The sequence below is a fragment of the Thermobia domestica genome, chromosome 1 (assembly GCF_964235325.1).
Source record: "Thermobia domestica chromosome 1, izTheDome1.hap1.1, whole genome shotgun sequence".
Taxonomy (NCBI): domain Eukaryota; kingdom Metazoa; phylum Arthropoda; class Insecta; order Zygentoma; family Lepismatidae; genus Thermobia; species Thermobia domestica.
This window is the reverse complement of record NC_137454.1, coordinates 372,763,720-372,783,090: the sequence shown is the minus strand read 5'-3', so window position 1 is coordinate 372,783,090 and position 19,371 is coordinate 372,763,720. Positions and strand designations below refer to the sequence as shown.

At 35.1% G+C, this 19,371-nt stretch overlaps 1 protein-coding gene across 1 annotated transcript in view; it reads right to left on the bottom strand.

Moving 5' to 3' along the window:
• Positions 1-3,188: 3,188 nt before the first annotated feature.
• Positions 3,189-19,371, bottom strand: part of LOC145664385 (uncharacterized) — a 54,977-nt gene continuing 38,794 nt past the window's right edge. The window contains exon 2 of the mRNA XM_081731051.1: positions 3,189-7,115. Within this exon, the coding sequence (XP_081587177.1) occupies positions 5,110-7,115 (2,006 nt within the window). The 3' untranslated portion in view covers positions 3,189-5,109. The remainder of the gene's footprint in view (positions 7,116-19,371) is intronic.

Here is a 19,371-nt window from a genome sequence, read left to right as displayed (position 1 = left end):
AATGAATCTTTCTGATTGTGTGAATTTGTCGTGAAAGAAATGAATACTGACAGCCAGGAGCGTCTGTTGCTATATTTCTTGGGTAGCAAGACCCCACCTACATAAGAATTGTACGTTTTATATTAGTAAATTAGTAACCAATGGATTAAAATATAGAGCCTATAAAACTTATATTGAGGGAAAAGGTTATGAAGTTCCTATGCCTGCATTTAAAGGCAAATAATCACAATTGCCCATTGCAGAAGCAAATAATCCTAGGTTTGTTAGAAGAAGTCGTTAAGCAGTTGAAGCTACACGTGAAATGCTGAAAGGAAAGTATCGTCTGTTGGATGAAATATTTGACAATGAAATGATAACTATCGGCCCGTATTATAGAATTGCTAGTTCTCTACACAATAAATTCTCCATACGTGTGACACCAGATGAAAACCACTCCGCAATCACCGCAATCATGAAATCTGAGAAAACTTCAGAAGACGAAAACACCTTTGCAGCCTTTGTTGAACAGAAGACATTGCGAACAAGAGAAATTCCGTTTACATCTATTTCTTCACAGGATCTTCAGGATTTTCCTTGAATAACCGAAAAATATTTGAAAGGATTCTTTTGTGGATCCTTCCAATATTAACAGGCAATATGTTATTTGGCAGAAATGTTGGATGAAAGAGGAAATATTAATGTGCAATATGTTAAAGATAACGACACAATATTGAAAATGACAGTGCATCAAGACATACACAAAGCAAAACATACAAATGCTTCATCTAAAACCAAATGCAGAAGGTTACAAAAGTGTCATTAGGTATTGTTGCGATTGTGCAAATGGATTGCGAACAGGTGACTCTTGCTCCCAAGTAGCTCAAGTGGTAGAGCGTTGGCTTCGCATTCGGGAGGTCGTGGGTTCGAATCCCGCTGCCGACCATCCTGATTGAGGTTTTCCAGGGTTTCCCTCAGTCCTACCAGGCAAAGGCCGGGATGGTACCTACTAAACAGGCCCTGACCGATACCTTCCCAAATCCTTTCCATTGTAGTTGTTGTTGTTGTTGGATATCCAGTGTAAAATGGCTTCTGAGCTGTATCTGGTGATTGTTAAATAAATAAATAAATGTTGCAGTCATTATATATTACCTAAGTTATGGAAGATATTTGTCGAGGATCCCAAAATCAGCACAAATATTGAACAAAATATTTGATCACGACAACATTTGTGTGGTCATAAATCTAAAAAGTGGCAAGGACTGCTGTGCGTATTACAATGGTCCTTTAATCCTTTTTTTGTTTCTCACATTGAAATACTTGTTCTTCTTACATGTAACTTACTTTCGTTTGCATTATATTTTCTTCTATTTCTTGGATGAAATGTACCTTTTATTCAAATGTTGCAGTTTTCCACTACTCCACTTGTTATCCCCATCCCCTCTCTCAGGAGCTATGGGAGACACTACAACAAAGGTTGCATTACATTATGTTGTTATGTTCTTTTTAGATTCTAAATGTACTCTTTCATAATAATGCTAATGTGCAGCTTCATGTAGAGTATGGTAATTTAGTTATTATTGACCTAAATATATATTAAACGTATTATATAATTTCATAACCGCAACTGAAAATACTGATTACCATGGTTACCTGATTGCCATAATCTATTTTTTTTAACGTACCATTTAAACACAGACTGGCACAAGTATAGAATAAACGCTCCACTTAAATGCATTTGAAACCGTAATTTGAAATTACTGTTTCATTGTTGATGATGGCTATTATCTTTCCAGCTGAGGTTATTTCACTTTGATTGGACACTGTAAGTATAAGTAACATTGATTTTTTATATGAACACTCGCTCTGAAACTTCCGGCATCCTCCAATGGGATACTTACGGGTGATTCAAAGCAATTTTAACCTCATATTCATGTTTCTGCTGATTGATTCATATGAAATACACACCAATATCGACAGTTTCACTTTGGCTCAAAATGGGGATGGGGACGCCACAGCCCATCAAATGGGGCCTCAGTGAATTTGGCACTTCAAGTGTGAAATCTCATTCATTCACTTAGCAAATATGCTAAAGCTACATTAATAGCTGTTCTTTTTGTATTTGCTCCCTTATAGGTGTGGTCTGGTTGGTTTTGGTTAATTTTAACATGGCATATCCCTGATACATTTTTTTTTAAATGTGATTGTAGAGTTAAAGCGACATTTAAAAGTATTTTTTTCGGGGAGCTTTTTTTTTTTTTTTTTTTTTTTTTTTTTTTTTTTTTTTTTTTAGACAAAGCCCTTGTATAAACCTATACATACATCCATGTTTGAACAAAATCGATTGAGCAATTTTGCGCCATTTCTCATGAACCAAAGAGAATTGAGTTTTGAAACGCGTGGGATTAATGTATCTTGGGGGTACCTACATACTACCCACTTGCCATCTCGACATTTATCTGGGGCTATTTCACTATACTCAGGCCCGCAACTAGAGGGGGCTAGGGGAGCATGACCTTCCTAAACGTTTCGTGGCCCATTCAGATCTCAACACAAAAACACAATTTAGATATGTGCAAGAGAATTTTTAATGACTTGGTCCCCCTAACATATCCATGGGCTCCCCAAACCTCTTTGGCTGGTTGCGAGCCTGACTATACTTATCCACAAATTCCTTTTCAATCATTCAAGGTTTTCGTAGTGTTACACGTGATGATGGTATGTTCTCTTAAGAGGCTGAATCGATTCCAAAAACTCACTTATCGCAATTTATTACCAGTTTTGTTCTACTGAGGCTAACTTCAAGCACTTCCGCTTTCAATAAGAGCTTAGCGAAAGATATGGAATGTATTCTTGGGGCACTGAATCGACTGGAAAATCGGCTTCTCAATATATTTTACCGTTTTCAGTATCCGTCGGATGAACGCTCATATCTGTCGACAGACGGACAGACGGATCAATGGATAGATGAAAATGCCCATTCTATAGGACTATCGATACTTATGCATAGCCTAGTTGGAAATCTACTACTACTACTACTACTACAACTACTACAACTACTACTACTACTACTACTACTACTATTACTACTACTACTACTACTACTACTAATAATAATAATAATAATAATAATAATAATAATAATAATAATAATAATAATAACAGGAACACAGAAAGAACTTTTATTAAAAGACAATTCGTTATTTAAAAAAAAAATATTATTTCGCATTTCTAGATAACTTTTTTCCAGTTCTCATAGATCTAAATAAATAAACACAGAAAATAACTTCATTAAGTGAAAAATTACTACAAAACATTTACTATTATGGATTTCAAAGTACACATTTAACAGCTTTCATAAATCTGTTTAAATTACATGTCAGTGACATAGAAAAATGTTGTTTCAGGGTACCAGTGTCATTTATATATAAGAATGCTTTGTATATATGCAAGGCAGGATAACGAAATTTAGTTATGCGTTACTTCAGTAGGATTATTCACTGCAGTAGGATATATTGTTGGAAGGACTTAAAACATAGTTACATAAATAAATGTTGTTCCCTTTGTACATAAAACCCTTCATTTAAAGGACACAATGTTTATAGACACTTTTCTAAATTTCTATTACAATGTTTTAGAAACTTGAGGTGACACACTGGCTAAGTAGTAAAGTGCTTACGTTTCGCGTGGTCTCTTATTCAGGTTATGTGAGTTCGTGGTAGACAACAACCTGTCCGTGTTCGTTCTCCAGTTATTTGATTTCCTCCCACATCCTCATTTCACCAATTGTTTCATATTCATTCATATTGGTTAATCATCTTTAACCTACATGTTACAATCGTGGAATATAAACTACATATTTCATTTCATTTTAAAACAAGTTGACATTTCACGAAATCCACATCTTATATATTAGACATACTGGTTTACAAAAGGAAAGTTGTTTTTTTTCTTTCAGTAAATCCTGTACGTTTTAAGAAGTAAAATACGATACATTCTTTATGAGATATTATTATATTGATATATTCTGATATGATCAATGATACAATTATGATACATTGATAGATTATCATTGATTCATTCTTATATACACTTATGATATGTTCCTTGAAAATTCGCAGTCTTCGAACATTCAAAGCATGAAAGCATAATCGCCTTTTATGCTTTGTACTTATCCATGTTTGAATTTCAAATAATAACATTACAAATAGGTACTACGCAACACACAGCATAACGGATCAAATCCAAGAAATATCCTGTAGCTGTATTATAGCTCCGAATGTCGATAGCATTTGAATTGTTTCAAGATATTTTAAAGAAATAAATAAACAAAACATATTTAAAATTGACTATAAGGTACCTTTTACTTACAAGATTATTAGCTAAAATACTTGATACGGCGATCCGAGATTTCCTTTTTGCTATGTCACTGTTACATGTGTATGAAATATGTTAAGCTACTTAGTATACACTCCGCTTCTATGTCATGGCCTTAGAGAATAATCAAACACTTTATATAATTAAAAGTTACTTGAAAGTCAACATGTATCTAAATAATTTATATCTACTTTTTCACATATTAATCCAAAAGTGCTCTGATTTGTGTTTTATTCTTCTACATAAACTATATAGACAAACAACTTTAGCAAATAATAATAGTAGTAATAACGATTGTAGCAAATCAATAGCACTTTCGTTCTTTGAATGTAAATTCAACCATCAGTGTTCTACTCATGATACAACTCTACAATACACAACTATGATAAAAACTATTGTCGCAGGATCTGTAATTCTTACAACACAACACGACACAATTTAAACAGAAAAATGTCCATATTACTTAAGTAGTGTATATACAAAATTGTACATATTTCAAAAATTGTATTCAGTGTGTATATACATGATGTCATTTGTCATTACCAATAGTTATATTTCTGTGTATACCTAGTGTTCACTCTCAATATGAGTTCCATATTCTTCTACGTTTACATTGTCTCAAACTAAGTTCATTACTTATATATTGCAGATTGAGCTGCACTTCAATTTACAAGAACTGTAACTCGATTCCGATTGTGATATACAAATGTTCTATTTTATTAAATACAGTTGCTACAGTATATTTATTATAATACGTTATCCTTGTGACGATCCTCTAACAGGTACTAGATACGTTACAGATGCACCCAAACCTTGTGTTGGCACTCTCACTAAATGTTTAACACCTTGCCTTGCAAAGAGTCGTTGTGCAGCTTCTGAGAAACCTTGTGTATTGTCATATTGTGCCTGAGATTGTGGACTAATGTATTCATCTTGGTTTAGTGCGGCGGTTTGTTCTCGTGTCAGTTCCGTTTGACTTACGCGTGATCTTTGGTAGGATCGAGATGGATCGATAACTAATTCCTGAGGTTCTTGTTGATATGCAGGCGCCTGATTAATTTTGGGAGGACGTGTGACGTAGGATCTGTGTTTCTTAGATCCAGTTTGTAAGACTTGAGAGTTTGCTGCAAGTGGAGAAGGCGTTGTCACAACAGGTTTTCCTACCGAAGCTATTTTGTAACCAGACTGCAACAGCGCTTCAAGTTCAGCCTGAGTAAGATACTGTTTTTGAACATCTTGTGTGTCACCGAATCCATAATTGCTACTTCTACCTGACTGTAGTGCAGGAACGTCTTCAGAAGTAACCGCTGAGGGTTGTCTTCTTCCGCCATTTATGTGTACCGTACGAGGCGTTGATCCCGCAATAATATCTGATGATGTTCGGTCAAAGAGACCCCTTCCTTGAGAAAGTAATGCAGATAGCAGATCCGCATCAGCGTCATACGATTGCTGAGAAGTTCGCTGAGCTGTGGGGGTTGACAGAAGTGCGCTGTCGGATGGATATTGTCTAACTGCTGCAGAATCTGGCTGTCTTCCAGTTGAAATGACTTGATCATATGCTCCAGGACTTACTTGAATGGGAGATGCGGAAACTTTTGTTGCAGGAGGGAGTGCTTGAGGAGATGTTGTGGATTGATGTCGCTGTTGGGGAAATTGGTAATTAGATATCTGTTCAGAAGTTATGGGAACTGACACAAGAGGTGTATTTCCTTGTCTTGGCGAAGAAACAATAGTTGCCGTCCCAGGGATTGAAATTGGTTGTTGGGGCTCTATAATAGTACCAGTTTGCGCACGAGGTATACTGGCTTCTTGCTGTTGATAAGTTTGACTTGCGTATTCAGGCAGGGCTTGAGCATATTGAGGTTGTGTTTCTGGTTGAGCTGCAGGATCTTGGCCTTGGAAACTAGATAGGTATAACAGTGAAGGATTACTAGAACTTACACCACTTACGGGGCTCGGAGGAGGAACGTCTGATAGAATTTTCTGTAGTCTTGCTCGATGTGCTAGCGCTGCACTATTCTCGTTTAATGGTTGTTGGGAATCTGTTTGCTGTACTCTGGAAGAGACAGGAGTAGATTCTTGTTGAGGTAGGACAGGGACAGTTGCTTGTTCTTGGTATATAGGTTGTGAAGATTGTTGTAAAGTGGGTTGCACAGGTTCCTGATAAGCTGGTTGGAAATGTTCTTGGAAAATAGGCTGAGGTTTGGGCCGTGGTCGACGACGATTTTTGACTAAAATAATAATAGGTTCTTGTTTACGTTGTTGTTCTCGAGAGGGTGTGGCTTCCGGTAAGAAATTTGGCTGACCAATGGCGGATCCTTGTGGAATACCTGACGTATCCTGCGTCAAATATTGCGCAGCTTCATTAGGAGTTGGCGATAAAGAAGATTGCTGGACTCCGCTTGACGCTCTTGAAGCAAGAAATTGAGAAGCATATTCGACTTCCTGTTGTGTCAATCCTTGAGTCACAGGTTGGCCTTGCTGCTGCCTGGCAGTTAATAGTGCTTGAAGAAGTTGAAAATACTCTGGGGGAACATTAGTCTCCTTAATTCTACCTTGTCCGGAAGAAGAAATACTTCCTTCTTGAACTAGGTCTCTCTCCTGAGCATATCTTTGTCCTCTGGGTATTTCTATTGTTTTGTAATTATATGGTTGTTGAGGATTGGCTGACCGTTTCACAATTGTATTTCTATGCACTGGTTGTATCTCCATATACAAGATCTCCATCGATATACATTGTCCAAAGTAGAGTATTAAAAGACCTGGAAAGAGAAAGAGAAAATATATTTTCACTAACTTCAATTACTAAAGACAAATAGAATCAATTTTGTATTTAATTTAATGAAATACTTATGTTTAATTTTTTGTACATAACATGATAAGACAAATCTTTGTATAGGGTTTTTAAGTCACAATCTGAAATTACAATTTTTTGTGTATTCTATTTAACAAGTTTTTTCCTTGAAGACAAAGTTGAAGTTATATGAATAGAGTGTGTACCTGGGACAAAGAACCTTATTTCGATTTCCGATAAGAGCTCATGTGGTTTGAATCCTACATTAAGGTCTAGATTTATGTATCATATAGTCTCTGTGCTTAAAGGAATGCTAAATTCGAAACCAACCAACCAATCATAAACAGAGAAAAGGGTGTTTCGCAATTTCTGTTACAACGCTCTAGAATTGATTCTACGTATGGAAACAAATGGGTTTGTTTCATGTTGTGGAACATAGAGTAAACTTCCAAACTATGGGGATGCAATAGTAAAATCAGAAGTAATAAAGCTCTTACTTTTGGATGCAATATAGGGTTATGATCAGAGATGGAACCTCTTCTTAGAATTTGTAAAGAATTCGAGGGAAGCTAGAAAATGTTTACCCTAACCATGATGTAGATGAGCTTTGGGATCTGGAATTTGATTTAGAGACAGCTCTTCTCTATATACTCAATTGATATTGCCTTAGGTTTCTCATCTTCAGATCACTCTTCTAATACCATTTTAACAGTAAGTTTCTGGAGTTGGAAGCAGACCCCATTATGAACGTTCTCATAATCCATAAAATGCCCACTCCGCAATTATTTCTTATTTCGGAACAAGAAGTAATTTAATGGAACCAGATGGTCGAATGTGGTAACTGGAGAAAAGATCTATAGCAATATTTGAGCACAAAAGTGAGTATATCTATTGGTCAGTGTGCTGGTGTATTGTTCACTAGCAGGAACACACCTTTGGACAGTTATCTTTGCTTTGATAGCATCTTAGAACTTTCGAAGCAGGTTCATCTATTGTATTCCTATAATTGTAGCCTCCCCGTATAAGTAATCAGTCATGCTCACACCTTTAAAGTTCCAAACCAGGGGCGTCACTTCAGACTTTGTTTGAGGGGGGCAAAAGCACCATGAACATAATACTTTAACGTTTTGTACTAGTATATTAGTAGACAGTCGATTAAAGTATATGTACTTCTCAAATTCTTGGGGGGCAATTGCTTGCTCCTGCCCCCCTAAATGACGTCCCTGTTCCAAAATGCAAGTAACAGCCAAGCTGCATGAATTCTGTACTTCAGTTTTTATACGGAATGGGAGACGAAGTATGTATCATGTTTTACTAAGTTCTTTGGTTTCAGCATCAAATATCTACACCAAGTTCATTCATAGTCACTAATCCATCTACAAAAGCATTCTTGTCCTTGTGCTAATAAGTCCAAAATAATTTATACAAATTGCGCTAATGTCTGCTTTAGAAAGGATGTCAGCTGTTGAGGAATTCATCTTGCTGCCGCTTTGCTCACATGAAAAATGTCATGTAATATGGTGTGAACATGTATTATACTATAGGTGTGAATAGTGTGAACAAATATTACAGTATAATTATTTATTTTCTTACAGAAACAATTAAGAGCCAAGTGTTTATCTTCAAACACTAGCTACTCAACTTTTAGCATCACTCTTGGGTATTTAAACGTTTGAAGTATGAGTCAAAAGTTTGTATATTGCACCAAGTTTTACTTTTTTCCATGTCAATGGAAGTAATACCCACTCAAATATTTAAAGCAATGGGAAGATAATAAAATAAATAATAATAGAACAATCAACTTCATAATACGGAGGTTGTACAAGATAATACAGTACTTGGTACGTATATGTATTCGACATCTTTCATATGATGTAAAATCCGTTCTAATTAGAATAGAATCTAAGCTTTATAGTGGTACTTTACTGTCTTCACTTTTCGTGAAAAAAAGCAAGTTAAATTAAATCGTAATTTAAGCTGACGGTTTCTTTCCAGCATTGGAAGGCTTAGGAAATATATTAATGTGTATAGCATTTTGCAACAAATTTATTAAATTTTTATGAAACTTTCTTCTTGCGGCATGGGGCCTGGGGCGATTACCTCACTTTCCACACACATAACGGGTTTGCCAATATTCTTAGTAGTGGTGTGGACTCAAAATGTATTTTCTCATGCAATACGAAGTTCATTACTCGGAAACGAAGATGATTTCCACTCTTCTTCTCATAAACTATCCTTTCCTTTGTTTTCGGATACATAGAGGCACCTCACATTCTAATGAATATTAAAATATCCTTCTAATTATTGATGGTTGGATTAGAATATACGGTTTCATTCAACACCAAGACTGTATGAGATGTATAGCTTAACGCAGAACTCGAACCACATACGCTACCACTAGGATCGAATCAAAATCTCCAGTTTCAAAGGTGTGTATACACTAACCGTTCTGTCACGAAAAAAATCTCCTTAAATTTTCAAACTTCAAATCAGATAAAATATTTCATTTACAATTTAAAGGTGACATATCACTTTAAGTATCAATCTATTACAAGAATGATTTCTACACGAAAAGATAAAAATAATACATTTCTAATATCCGTATTTGTTTTCCATCATTTATGCAAACAGAAGCGGAAGCTGTGATATAAGTTTAAATGTGAGGCAGAACAACAGACTATTTTTAAAACAGAAGCATGTAGCGGGGAAGAAAAGCTTAGACTAGTGTAATAGCTTGAAATAGTTACAGCCTTTCTTTTTTTTTTTTAAATAAGAAAGCTATTAATTTAATGTCATAAATAAAGTTTTAACTGTAGTTATAAGAACTGAAATTTAACTCAGCCTGGCTTCTAAAATTTACCAACGATTGCATATATTTGTATGAATTTGGTTTCAGAAAATGAAATGAAATTAAAAATTTTAATTTAACGTCGTACGATTATGCCTTTTAGACTAAGGAAGATGGATGAGTGAATGATAATGGAAGAATTGGTGGAATGGGAATGTGCGAGGAAACGGGAATAGCCCGAGAAAACCAACAGACATGACCTTGTTCACCATAATCTTACTTGGCCGGGGATAGAACTAAAGGACCTCAAGCACCAGAAGTATACGCTCTACCACAGATGCAACTTTACCAGATATAATAATATATAATTTTAATGTAATATTGTGCACGAAGATTTTGTAAAGCAACAAAGTAAAACTCGGGCAGTTCAGAATCTTCTGTCATCGCGAATTCTGTCGAGGAATTTGAAACTTAAAATATATAAAACGATAATTATGTCTGTTGTGCTGTATGGTTGTGAAGTATGATTGCCTACTCTGAGGAAAGAACACAGACTGAAAGTAATTGAGAATAAAATCTTGAGGCTAATATTCAGAGCTAAAAGGGATGGAACTAGGGAAATACGAAAACTACCTAACGTGGAACTGCATTATTTATACGCTTTACCAAACATTGTTAGGGTCATCAAATCTAAGAGGCTCAGGTGGCAGGTCATGTAGCCAAAATGAATATAAATAGAAACGCTTTCAAAATTTTAACTAGAAATCCAACCGGAAAACGACCATTATGAAGTCCTAGGAGCAGATGGAGGACAATATTAAAATCGACTTTGCAGAAATGGGAATACAAAATAGAAGTCAACGGAGAACTTTTGGAATGTGCCTTTGAACTTCCGGGTTCCATAGATCATAGAGTTAGTTAGTTAATTAGTTATAGATAATACACTTATTCTAGACTGAATATCGGCATTTTAACATTATCTTCAACTTAAGTTAAGTCTTTAAAAATATCACAATCATTTAGTTGATCAACGAAAATTTGTTTTACATCTTCGAAATCACTATAGTTCACGTCATCCGAATTGGCGTGTGGCATCACCCAATAAACTCGCAGTACGCTGTTACTAAACCTTCAGGGAGGAATCTAATCATTCATAATTGATTTTGTTCATATTTGTGGACAATCATGAATGATTAGATTCTTCCCTGAAGGTTTAGTAACCGTACACTGCGAGCTTATTGGGTGATGCCACACGCCAATTCGGGTGACGCGGACTATAGCAGTTTTTGCAAGCGACCCATAACAGCTTAATTAAAATACACAAATAAAGATATTACAAAACTTCAAATGTAATTTTAAAATACTCAGCAATAAAAAGATTGGATGCCAGGTAACTCCAAAGTAAAGGTGAGACTTGAAAACACAATTAAAAATCCAATTTAGCTAAAACACGTCAGAAAACAAGTAGATTATCATTTCAACTAAGAATGCCAAAAAGGAAAATACGCACAATGTGTAGTGCAGCCGCTGGTGTGCCGCTGGTGGCACCGGCTGGTGTTCCCAACCGGTATGCCGTGAATGGGCCGCTGGTGTGCCGCGAGGAATCGAAAAAAAAAAATATTCATTTTAACGCAATCAAACTGCAAAACGTAAGGAAAAAAATGCATATTTGTGTTTCACATTACTATGCAACTCTACTATGAATCAATAATTTTAAGTTTCATACCGGGTTACTATTCTGTATATTTTTAATGTTGAAAAAAGTATTTGGTATCATTGTTATGACTTATGACCATTATTGCTTCTTTCTTGTTGCAGACTCTTTCGTAACTTCAAAATTTAAAATATCATTCAATCTTTTCGACAAATTACCTACATTTATGTTTTAAAAGTAAAAGAGATTTGTTTATTCGTTCGCTATTTAGTGATCTTCCTTCTTAGTGGAAGGTTGGATCCAGTTTTTAAAAAGAAAGCGTATTTTTAAAAACCTGAGTCCAATATTTCATTGCAATTGTTATCTATTTTTAAATTAGAATGAAAAGTAAGTATAACTATTTAGCACGAGGGAAAAAGCAGTGATCGAGCTATGTTTTCTGTGAGAAGGAGATCAATAATCACAGAAAAATATCACTGTTTTATATTTACAAATAATAATATAATAAGTGTGCCGCGAGAATCCAAGTAACACCCGTAGTTGAAAAAGGTTGGGAAACGCTGTTGTAGTGCATCATCAGTAAGTAAAGATAAAGCTAATGGTGTACCACAGCATCTCTCTCTGTATTCCAGGAATAATTAAAGATTTTCATACAGATACGAAGTTTAATTTATTAGATGTGTTTCAACAGGTGTTTAAAACGTATAAAACTGTGAACCAGAAAAAGATTTCTTGTCCTGATAATCGCTAGTAAATACAATTGTTAAACAAAGTGCAATTATTAATGTACATATCTGCACTGTAAATAACTTTTATAATCGGTATTTAATTCTCAGTGAAAGGTTTCATTCATATTTTAATATCCGTTGTAATAGTTGCAGTTCAGTATTCATATTTTACTAGAATATAAGCTTTCTCACTTTAAACTATGTACACAATATGAAGTAGGCGAAAGCAATAGTTTTATTGTTCACCACCACAATTAGGAGTATTAAATTAAATTAATTTGTTCTTTTTTTCGTAGCCTACCGCTAATTTTCGCATATACATTGTTATTATTTTAGTTGTTATACCAGCTAATTAGCTTAGAAGAGATACGTAATACAGAATAAACTCAATAGATGGCAGCATGGTCCTTGTCGGTTGTTACTCTGATTGCATGTTCGACTACAGATGGCACAGAGCTCATGGATGCCATCCACGGATAGAGACTTTCCGAAGCTGTTCTACCGAGGAATAAAATGAAATGTTACATAAAACGAAATGCTATATGAACATTTTTGAGATATTGCCTGTTGAATATAGACCAAGGTGACCAGACGTTTTAGCCGGGACAGTCCCTTTTTTCAATCATTGTCCCGTATTTTTCTGATTCTCAAACGGGACGCCTAAATGTCCCGTTTTTAAGCAAAAATGACCCAGGTGTCCCGTAATTATTATTCAAAATATAAATGGTCAATACAAACTCTACACTCTTCCGTACCAACACTCATTGGAAAGGTTCATTTAAGTGGAACTCAAATAAAGTATCTCCTGACAACTGCTGGGTAAAAGTATTTTCCCATTTCTGTTCTTATAACGTACTGTACTCAAATCTTCTAAAACGTGTGAAGTTCCTTCTCTGTTTACCCGGGACTAATGCTACAATAGAACGTGTATTCTCGCACATGAATGCTTTGTGAACAAGTGATGAAAACTCAACTGTTTACAGATACTTTGGAAGCTGTGCCGACCAGTAAGATTAATTTTGATCAGTCTTGTACCAATTTCTACAAATTGTTAAGTGCAAACAAAGAACTTTTAAAGAAGATCCATTCATCCCAAAAATGCCAGTGAAAATTACGCTATAGATGATGTAGTGAAAGTAATGATATAGTAAAGAATAACAGATATTCAATAATGTAAGTAGCTTATTAGTAGTTAAAAGTATTGTTGGGTAGTATTTAAGTTAGAAACGCTGTGTTATCACTCTTACTTGTGTATTTTATAAATTGAAAACAGTGCTAATCTGGAAACCAGTTATATCCCCCCTCCCTCCCGTCGCTGATTCGTATGCGTCCCGTTTTTGCAAGTAAGAATTCTGGTCACCTTGATATAGACCTTCATGTAATATCCCTTATTCTTAGGATCACGCCAAGTAGGACTTACAATATTATAATTTTAATACGTATGTTACTTCACATGAAAACTTTTGAACGAGATAGAGCTTTTAAAATTCGTTTTCCGCAATAGATAGCAAGAGCGATTATCTCGGTGAAGTTCGATAATAAAGTAAATCCGTTAATGTTTTAACGTGTAATAGTGATTTAGCTCCGCCAGTTAGTCAGCATTGTGACGCTTGAACGAACCAGGGGTGCGGTGGCTCAGTGGTAAAGCGCTTACCTCTGATGCGTAGGGTCCCTTGCTCGATCCAGATACAAGTAAGTTTTTGGTGGACAAGCTCGTGTCCGTAGGTTTTCTCGGGGTACTTCCTTTTCATCTCGCATCCCCATTCCACCAATTATTTCATCATCATTCACTTGCCTTAATCATCTTCCCCTTTAGCCGAAAGCAGGGCGCAAAATTTCAGTCACACGCACTCGCCAATTCAAAAATAATGGCCGTCGGTATATCTCACATACAAATTATAAGAGTACTCCCCCCCCCCCCCCACGACCTTCAGTTTGACAAAGAAAGAGATTACATAAGGGCATAAAATTTCAAAACCAGACAATTAAATTGAGGATAATCAATTTTGAATTGGCAATTCATATACATGTTTTAAAAAATGTTTTACTTGAAGACTTCACGTTTGGGTAACGCTCTCTTTCTCTCTGCCTTGAAGTATCGGCTATCGATTACAGTTTTCGTATCAAAGTCCTTAAGTGAAGGACCATTGATGGAAATTGTCAGCAAACCATCCAGTGTGTCAGTCTTCAGTGAATTCCTGTAGGCAGTGTTAACTCTGTTGAAATTACTGAAGCCTCTCTCTCACTTGAAGCAGTACTCACAGGTAAAACTGCACAAAATATGACAATTGGAACCAAATTTGGGAATCTCGCAATGAAGTTTTCGATTGAGGGTGGGAAAGGAGGGACAAATTACAACGTTGTGAAGACTCCACTTTCAATGTCCGTTGTGAAGATTTCACACTCCATGTTTTTTCTCACTTAGTGACAATTATTTCTGTGCGAAACAGAAACTGCACATCCCTGTGAGTTTAGGCAGAAATCATTCCTACTGAACAGAACACTGGTCCCCAGCTCAAAATTTCTAGTCGCCAATGGCGACCTGTGGACAGGAAATTTTGCGCCCTGGCCTAAAGAGTATAAACGTGGGACGTGAAACTGAAAAAAATTTCTTCAACGAAACTATTTTTTGAATATTCTTTGCTATAGAATAGACAGCTAGAGCAATTACATCGTCCAAGTTCATCGATGGAATAAATCCGTTAACCTCTTAACGAGTAACAGTGATTTGCGTCCGTCCGTTAATCCACACGATACCTATTGAACGAAATCCAATTTTTATATTTCTTATATATAATAGAAAGGTACAGCAATTGTCGCGGACAACTTCGTGAATCGAATCAATCCGTTGACATCTTCACTGATAACTGTGACTTTAATGGTAGCAATTTTCAACATTCAATTTTCTACTACTGAAATAAAGGTAGTAAGAGTTATACGTTCAGCCGTTAGATGGCAGCAAACGTTCTCCTGCTGTTGACATCTACTGAACGAAATTGAGACTTCTATTTTATTATTTACCAGAATCTCTGAACAGTAGAGAATATTTCAGGAATCTCCGATTTTAAGCCCATTGATTTATAATGGAAAGAATTTTTATTATTTTAAATCAACGGTAATTTTAGTATATCTTCTTCAGGTCTATTTAAATATCTTCATCGTTGCGCCTCGAAGAATCGCTATGTGCTAAAACCACAACTTTTCAGAAAAAGCAAAAAACATTCCGAAATTAAGATTTTGCCAAACATACACGAAAACACTTGGAAAATGTAATAAAATTGGTTCTGCGTATATTATGCACTGAACATAGTTGTAGCTTGGTTCAACAGTATTATATTATTATTTTTGTGTTTACGTAGCACTTTTAGCGCGTTTATAAGCATATAGAGGATTCCTGTACATTAATCAATACGTACGTGATGAGAATTTTAAGCCATAATTTCAGTCTATAATTTTTCATTGTTCTGGCGAAACAGTTGAATATTCACTTGTCACATTATAAGGGATACTTAGGATCTTATTCTCAAATACTTCAAGTCTATGTTCTTCCCTCAAAGTAAACGACCACGATTCGCAACCATATAGAACAACAGGTACGGTATACGGCATGATTATCGTTTTATATATTTTAAGCTTCAAATTCTTTGACATAATTCGCCACGACAAGAGATTTTGAACTGAATAATAACACGAATTCCCTGCTTTTAGCCGGCATTTAATTTTTTCGTGCATGGTTTTCCTCTGTCAATATTCATCCTAGATATTTGAAAGTATCCGCTTTATCAAAAGTATTATCTATTTCTGGTCACAACGTTGGTCACCATAGAACGAAAACCGTAACAGATAGTGAAATGAAATGAAATAAAATCTTGGCGTTTTACGCCCCATGGTTATGCCGGTTAAGCTAAAGGAGATGGTGATGATTAGAAATGAAGGAAGTGGGAGGAAACGTCACGTCTTGGATGTTTTTATATAAGTCTCATCTCGTCTCGATACTCAAAGCATTCGTTCTCGCCTACTCTCGAAATTTTCCTCGACTTGTTTTGTAAATTTACGTAGAAAGTTTACCTCCCAATTTCTTTATCTTACTTTCATTTAGAAGCTATCAGAAATCTTCCGCATCATGGGAAGTTCACGAAGGCTGTGACACAACAACGTTTAATTAAACCATATTTATTATTGTAGTATACTATATAACGACTTGTGTGTCTGTAAATATTGATAAATTCTCTTTGTTATGTTCATAGAAACACTTTATTATATAAGGTAACCGGTTGCGTCGAAAGAAACGGCGTCTTCCCGTTTCGCCTACAGACATTTCAGCAACTTCTATCATTATCACAATCTTATCTTATCTATAAATAAGACGGGTATTCCCGTTTCGTCTACGTTCACTCGACGATGGATATTTAGTGTTTGAGGAATATTTGAGTCCTTGAGGTGGGAATGCAACATAAAGATAATGAAAATATTACTATACCGACTAAATGCAGTCATGCCATTTTCAATAAAGTTAAATCTTTGGAAATTAATTAGTCTAGGAGATAACAAATTAAACCAATTAACTTGAATTTTCAAGAAAGAAAATCCCAGAATTAACACTGCATAGTAATTCTTTTATTGTCTAACACTATCATACTAATTAATAAATGAGTTAGTAAGTTTTGCTTCTCTATAGCGTTTCTAAGTTTCTGTGTTTAAAGTTCTCAACTTTATATTTTTTAAATTTATTTTTTAAGGTTACGATTAAGGAAATTGATTGTGTTAGCACCATAATATCTTTAAGAATGATTCAGCAACGTTCAAATATCATCGTTGTATGTTATCGCCATACTTTTTTTTTTTTTTTTTTTTTTGTTCACTTTAAACGTTACCTTTGACTGACTTATCCCGGCCTATCAACACTATAAAACTAATTCCTTCATTATGAGAAATTTGGTATAAGAATTAATAATTTAACTAAAAATAAGTTTAAAGAAGTTCAGATTTCGAAGGCAAATAGCTCCTACTTGAGGTATTCCGCCCTTTACTCCAGAGCCGCGTTAAATATTATCAAAGCAAAACAGCTTCTATATCATTTCATTCAGAGAAACTCGTACTCAATTTATTCAAATATGAAGAACGAGAGAGAAAACTAACTCCGTTCACTTCACCTCTGCTACCTTTGGTTCTATACTCGTCCACTACTCTGGACATGAATCAAGCATTCAAAATTGCATTTAATAGTCAACATTGATGCTATCCTGAGCCTTCTCTCCGGGCCTCAGTTTTGCTCTACTTGCAATATTACAAGTATTTCTGCATTCAGGCAGAAAAAAAAATTACAACAAAATCAAAAACAACAAAGTTACTTCAGCCCACCACTAAGGCTGAAAAATTGCATTAAGAAATTTTTTCTAGCAGGCCAGATGGAGAGCATAATGGTTCATCTCTCAGAATCACGGGAGTACAAACCAGCCTTATAAAGTTGGAGAAACTGATTTTGAATACCTAGTTACTCGCCTTTTTAAATTGTTCTGCCAGCCCACAAAAAAAAGAACATATTGAAATGGTGACTTATGAACTATTAGTGGCACGGTACGTACTTGGCTAGAATCACAGTCAATGACGTTGAAAAATAAACTCACTCATAAATCTTTGTGGAAAAAAAAAAATCTCAGACACTAAATATCCTCGTCGAGTGAGAATAGGCAAAACGGGAATAGGTTAAACGGGAATACCTGTTTGGCCTACATCTAAGATGAGATTAAGATAGTTATATATGATGCTGGAAGGTCCGTACCTGAAACGGGAATAGGCCAAACTTGAATGAACCAAAGAAACACACTAGAGTATTTTACAGATTCTAACTCTATATATGTGTCACTCATTTCACTTCAATATAAAATTATCACATCAAAAAATAAATAAAAAAATTAAAATATAACTTTTATGAAGTAAGTATATAAAAAACTTAAACTTTTAACATAGAATACATGAAACACAAATAAACCTGCTAAAAGCAGTAATATATATATATATATATATATATATATATATATATATATATATATATATATATATCACCCACAATTTTAATTTCATCCGGTAGATGGCAACCTCTGGAGGATGTTTGCTGCCATTTAATGGCGCAATGTGTAATTTATATAGTGTTGCCTGATTTTTCAGAGGGGTGAAAATGGAAGATTTTATGATTTTTAGGGGAAAAGAAGAAAGATATTTAAGGTATTTAGAATTTACATGTAACTAACACATACATGGTTTCACATAACTAGGTAGTAACAGAATATTTTTAGTTGGAAGCCTTGGCAGTTTTATCAAAAATGATGACAGCACATGAAACACAATATATTCAGGGATGTAGTGTTTATTAAGGGCAAGGTATTTACACATCGAACTTAAAATAATGCTCCTAATCATTAACACACTCTTTCTTATTAATATTGGCAGGAACTACTGGGAGAAGGTGCAGACTGATTTGAAACCCCTTTCTGTACTTATTTTAACAGGACGTTTGATTAAATCTATAGCCCAAAAAGTTAGAAGCCTGTGCCAATGCATTTGTCGCGAATGTGAAGCAACACGTGTTATTGGAAAAGAAAATATTTATAACTCTGATCAATGCGGTTTAATTTGGAAATGCAGACGGGACGTACTCTAGTGTTTACAGGGATACAAACAGTAGAAAGTGTGACACAGTCAGTAAATTCTATGACTCGTAGCTACATCATACAGCCTTTAATTTCTGCAAATAGTGTTTTATTATCACCACTGTTAATTGTTTTGTAGGAAAACAATGGAACATTTGGTCTTATAGTCCAACACAACCTCTTTAAATTTGAAAATATCCTTGTGAAAGCGTCAAATCCGGGACAATTAACATCAAGTGTTGTGAGATCATGGTTCCAAGAGATATTTCTTCAAGCGTCTAATGCAAAGTCCATTTTGTTATTAGCTTCGTGGAGTGGTCACAATTAATCAATTTTGAAGCTATTTTAAGAACAAAAGAGTAACTCATAATAGAAACCATTTCTGCAGGAACAACTGGTAGGAT